We start from the raw sequence: 6,000 nt of genomic DNA on the forward strand, positions 1-6,000 counted from the left end.
TACCACAATTTTTCCTTCAGAGAAAAACAAAACAGACACCTATTGCAGGAGAAACAGTCAACACTCAAGCCACAGTTTTAGAGTTGGCTGGCTGGCTGCCACCTGAGACTTCCTGCAGGTGATCTTACTCATAGACCAGCCACTCAACCCCTCTGACCTTCTGTTTCCTCCTCTGAAAAGACCCTTTCTAGAACATCTTTGGGCTCTGGGGTCCAATGGCTATCCCATCCTCAAGGGAAGAATTTCCATGTACAAAGGCAGTAGCTGATAATTCTTTAAACCTAAGACACTGACATTCTACCTTCAGACAGCTGGACTTTATCTATGAAGACAAATCCCATTATTTGAACGATATACTTAGAGTGAATCAAAGATTGTGCTGGTCCAGGAAAGGAAATGCAACCAAAGAGGACACTCTGGGATAAACTTCTTCCCTCTACAAAATAGACATGAACACGGAATTAACATTTCAACTCTCAGAGACCATCTGTTCAGTAATCTCTGGGGCTCCCTGAAGGGCTGGGACCCAGGCTTGCTGACCTAGGTCTGTGTTACGAAAGAAGCAAAGGCTTAGAGCAGAACTGTTTTAGAACTTACAGAATTCAAGTGAAAAAATATATATATTCAGAAAGGAATTGGAAGAGGCAGAACAACACAGAGTCTGATACTTACTTGTGGCCCAGCTCATGAGCGATGGTAAAGGCCAAATTGAGACCATTGTCTTCGGCAAGGACACATTTCCTCTTAGCACTGCACACACCTCCTAAGTAAGCAATTCCTGCAGCAGAGACACAAAACACATCCTCTTCAGAACGTGGGAGGCCCTGACCTTGCGGGGCAAGTCCATACGGTCAATATCACACATGATTGAGAGAGGAGGGGCAAACTGGGAGGATGATGTGGCCACAGGGCTAGAGCTGTCATTCCAGAGCTCACGTGGGGGATGGGCTTGAGCATACCGCTTTTGGATTCACCTAAAAATAATGAACAATAATAGCCACCATGCAGCTCTCCTAAGCATCTAAGCGGTGTCAGGCAATGTGCTGAGTGTATACACATTATCTAATTTAATCCTAATTACCCACGATGGCAGTAACAGAAGGAAACCAAGGCTCAGAGGTGAAAGGTAAGGTGGATTGGCACCTGGCCCAGAGAGGGAGGGAGGGAGCATCTCCCTAAGTCCTGCACTCTGGGCACCTTCTTCCCCTCATCCCAGCCCTAGCACTTTGAGGGCCAATGCTCTCAGGTGTGAGCAGGAAGCAGAGGAGCAGCGGGGCTCCCAGAAAGCAGGCCAGGGAGAGCTGGGCAGAATATTCAGAAAGATGTTTCAGGAATCCTTGGGAGAAAATGAAACAGGGAGCCCAAGGGAGGGAGAGGACCGTGGAAGAGTGAGGGCCTGGAAATCATCACTGGGGATGTGCCCTGTGGACCAACTCCTCTGCACACACACCTGACTGGGGTCCTTAGGCCCCTCCCTGAGACAAGAACCCAACCCAGCCAACTGGGAGCAAGACAGATGTGGGGGACTGGGGTGAGTGAGGGACAGGAGGCTGCCACAGCCTCTGGTGGGCAGATGGGAGTCTTCTAGGGAAGAAAGGTTATTGTGGCAGAAAGGTGTGTATACAACAGGAGGGCCCTGGCCAGGCTGGGCACATCTGAGGCACGCACTGGCCACCTGTCTGCAGGCTGCCCCTACCCCACGGCAGCTCTCTGCACTTCCTGTTAGCTTCTGCTATCTCTGCGCCCAGGACAGGCATCTCTTACAGATCCAGGTGGCCCTAGGGCTTATCTCAACAAAAGAGTCCGTGGACCCCACCCCCTCCCAGGGCTTGGGACAGAACTCGAGTGAGGGCTGGAAGCATTGCGGCACCTGCCTCCTCCATACACCGTGAAATGGATGAGTGGGTGGTGGCACAGAGTGGCTGGCCGGTCACACGCCCAAGAAGATTCAGTGTTGCTCCTGCTGAGAGTTCACAAAGGATGTGGGGGGTGGGGGCAGGCATGTGCCGCTCAGTGGTGCCTGTTGACTGGCTAGCTGGAGGCTCTCCCAGCCTGACTCTGCCCAACAGCCCCGTGCCCTGGGAGGGACTGCGGCCACCAGATCAAGAGGCACCTCTTTTCCACCCACAACGCCATCAACCGCCAAGCTACACGCTGCCCCATTCAGAGGGCCCCTTTCACAACGTGCACAGGGTATCCCTGGAGCTGACACCTGCCTTGCGGGCACAAGAGTTGGGGGAGGGAACGAGTTGGCAGAAGGTGGAAGAGAATGGATGGGGCGGTTGGGGGCGGGGGGGAATTAATTAAAAATGAGCCTCTTTCTCTGCTCCCCCAAAGCTAATCCAATCCTCTTTGTTGACATCAAGTTCTAACTGAGGTAGACCTCAGCCACACACCGGACACCCCCTCCTTCCTCCTGACTGTCCCCCATGAACCCCTTAGAAGTATGGCGCCCACATCCCTGCTCTGCAGGGAGATGCTTCTCCCAGACTCCACTCACATTCGGCACACCAAGCCGGCACCACGGGGTATGTCTATTTTTATTTGGAAACATGCAATGTGCTTGGCCAAGTTTGCAGGATTAAAAAAAAAAAAAGAAATGTTATTTGGCCTCAAGATGCTTTTTTTGCACGTGGACATCATAATCCGGCAATGCAGACTATTGGAAGGAGAAAAATGACAAGCAGAGAAAGGACATGCTCTGGCTTCTCGGTGCCTTCAAGGTCATTATTCTGGTTTTGTTTAAAAATGCTTTGTGGGTTGCTACACCAAGTCCAGCAGTGAGTAGGTGGAACGCTTCTACATAGTGCTGATGGTATGTGCGTGCAACAACACACGCACACACTCCGATGCACACCCAGAAGTGCTCTCCCAGCCCGGACTGTGGCCTCCTGGGTCAATGAATCAATTGGAACAATCAGATGTGGTCGCCCCCGGGAGAAGTCATCTGGTGAATGGGGGAAGGAGGCATCTAAAGCCAGCTGTGCTGAGCTTGCTGTCCCACGAGCGTGTGCTGAACCAGCAGCTTCAATGCCACAGAAACACGTCCCCTGGCCTCTGCCGCACTCAGCACCCAGAGCTGGCAGTCCTGAGTTTCCACTGGGATTAGGTAACACGCGACATGAGGGAAACGGCTAAGCAAGGAGCCTTCCAATAATTGCATTTTAATTTTTCCAAGGCCCAGATGATTTTTTTTAAACTAGAAAACAAAGGGTCGGTTTATTTACAAGAAATGTTCTCACACAAAGGCGGATTAAGGTCTAGCGCTTTCAGTGATGTAGTCCAATCGTGAACAGCCTGGTCATAAGAGCGAGCAAGGCAAAGCGTGTAAAAGAGGACGGCCCCTGATCCGGAGTGCAGGGGACTTGAGCATTTATGTGCCACAGTGTGGAAATGCGTAGAAGTCACAAAACAAAGTCTGGAGAAAATCCCACGTTGTTGTCAAAGTAAGAGCTTCGGGGAATAAATGGTCATTAAGCCATGAGCTCCCACGGGAAACGAAGCCACTGCTATTCCATGCTCCCTGGAAAGAACAGCAGTGTGGGGCGGAGGGTGTGCAGAAGCCCTGGAGAGAGACCTGTCACCTCAGGAGGCAAAGGCACCAACCTGGAAAACCTGACCCAGCCCCACACTGGCACTTGTCAAGAAATGAGGAAATACTACTTTTCTCTACGTTGATTTCCTGTTAAAAAAATGAGGTCTGTAAGCCCAAGTTCTGGTAACATCGATGCTGAAGGTGTGGGACCAGAGGGGCCTTCCCTGGTCACTGGAATTCCCTACACAGACAGCAAGACCCTAGAGTGGTGCTTTTCCATGACTTAAAATTCTCCACACACATAAAAAAATCACAGAACTTACTTTTGAAATTTTAAAAACATCAAACAACACATGTTTACAGAGCTCCCTGGAATAAAAGGGAAACAGACAACGGGGTCTTAGGGTCCTCTCTGTGGACAAGCACTGCTCTGCACGCGGGACCCTCCCTTATTTGGCGGGTATGGTTACTGGCCCAATTTACAGACAGGGAAATGGAGGCCCAGTCGCCGGTTATAGGGCTGACCAAGCCCAGGCCCGGATCCAAGGGCAGGACTCTCTTTTCTCCAACACCAGGGCTTCTCCAGGCAAACCCTCGGCCTCCCTCACCAAAGCTTTGGTGACCAACAACAATGAATAATCTTTGGGGGTTTTGACAATTTTCATAAATCTTAATGTGTGTTTCTGCAGAGATGGGGGCATAAAATAAAGGTTTCAGGTGTTCAAGTCCAAACGTTTTTAAAACGAAAGATAAAGACTCACGGCATATATGCAACAATAATAACAGTTACCTCTAGGACATGGTGAAGTCATTATAATCTTAAATTTTCTTCCTTTTTCTCGTTTTTTTAAAATTTTTTTAGCGTTTATTCATTTTTGAGAGACAGAGAGAGACAGAGTATGAGTGGGGAAGAGGCAGAGGGAGGAAGACACAGAATCCAAAGCAGGCTACAGGCTCTGAGCTGTCAGCACAGAGCCCGACGCAAGGCTCAAACTCACGAACTGTGAGATCATGACCTGAGCTGGAGTCGGACGCTCAACCGACTGAGCCACCCAGGTGCCCCTCTTTTTCTCTTGGTTTAAACCTAATATAATGAGTATGTGCTTGCCATGAAAATCAAAGTTCTTGCTTATATTCCATTTATCCAACGTGACTTATAGCAGAGGCAGAGGTGGGAGCGACCTCCCTGACCACTCCCTGCCTCAAAAAAATACCCTCCAAATTTTGATCCTGAGTATGTGGCCCTTCAGACAGCAGAGATGAAGGGAGGTCACAGTCAAGGCATCACTGAGTGTATGATTGTATCCAAATAGCGGCTCACCCCATCTTTGCTACACTTCTGGCAGATTAGGGAAGCAAAACACGCTTTTAAAAATCTGAAATGCTGGGGCCCCTGGGTGGCTCAGTCAGTTAAGCATCTGACTCTTGATCTCAGTTCAGGTCATGATCTCACAGTTCATGGGACCGAGCCCCACGTCGGGCTCTGTGCTGACAGCACAGAGCCTGCTTGGGATTCTCTCCCTCTCTGCCACTCTCCTGCTCATGCTCTCTCTCTCTCAAAATAAATAAACTTAAAAAAAATAAATAAAAATCTGAAATGTTGATGGGCTGTAAAGAGTTTTTCTGATGCCTGGAGAAGTCTACCTGACTCATTCAGAAAAGCCTGTCTCCTAACCTACCCTCCCAGCCATGCCAACACATTGTGGACATTCTCCCTTCTCCTCCTTTCCTTGATAGGATTGCAATTTTGGAGAGGAAATTGGCTGAGGAGATTTAATTATTTTCTTTCTCAGTAGAAAACTGCACGGTGTAAGCACAGAATTCTTAAACTCTGGGTTGACCATATTCTTTCTAGGTTTAAGAAGTAAACAACACATAGCTGTATAAACTCTGATTTATCCAGCAAATTGTCACGTGTAAACAGTTTACAGCTGTTGGCCTTGTTGCCCATTACTCAGACCTTCTTGGACTCTGCCTCTGAAAGAAACGGTCGAATTTCTTCTACCAACTGCTCAAAGTACTAACACCACTATGGTTATCACTGGGACGCAATGCTGCCAATTGTGAGAAAGCAACTTATATCTACTCACTCGGCAATCACAGTGGTTGGGACAGAGTTGCACATTCAGGCTCGTGGACATGTCCTCGTGCTCTTGTAAATATTGCTAAGTGGTTGGAAGTATGAGCTGAATGTGTAAACAGCATTTAAGAGCAAAGTCTTGGGGCACCGGTTAAGCATTCGACTCTTGGGGTTTCAGCGCAGGTCATGAACTCATGGTTCGTGAGTTCAAGCCCCGTGTCGGACTCCATGCTGACAGTGCAGAGTCTGCTTGGGATTCTCTCTCTCCCTCTCTCCCGTCCCTTCCCCACTCACTCAGTCTCTCTCAAAATAAATAAACTTAAAAAAATTTTAAAAGAGCTAAAGTCCTACAGTCTAGTATGTGACAAAAGAAAAGGAATTACAG

General features: G+C 48.8%; 1 protein-coding gene across 1 annotated transcript in view; it reads right to left on the reverse strand.

Moving 5' to 3' along the window:
• ADAMTS17 (ADAM metallopeptidase with thrombospondin type 1 motif 17) overlaps nucleotides 1-6,000 on the reverse strand; it is a 345,055-nt gene that overhangs the window by 209,501 nt on the left and 129,554 nt on the right. Inside the window, exon 9 of the mRNA XM_040493411.1 lies at nucleotides 673-778. Within this exon, the coding sequence (XP_040349345.1) occupies nucleotides 673-778 (106 nt within the window). The remainder of the gene's footprint in view (nucleotides 1-672; nucleotides 779-6,000) is intronic.

The sequence above is a fragment of the Herpailurus yagouaroundi genome, unplaced genomic scaffold (assembly GCF_014898765.1).
Source record: "Herpailurus yagouaroundi ecotype Mexico unplaced genomic scaffold, PumYag 185, whole genome shotgun sequence".
In the NCBI taxonomy this organism is placed as follows: domain Eukaryota; kingdom Metazoa; phylum Chordata; class Mammalia; order Carnivora; family Felidae; genus Herpailurus; species Herpailurus yagouaroundi.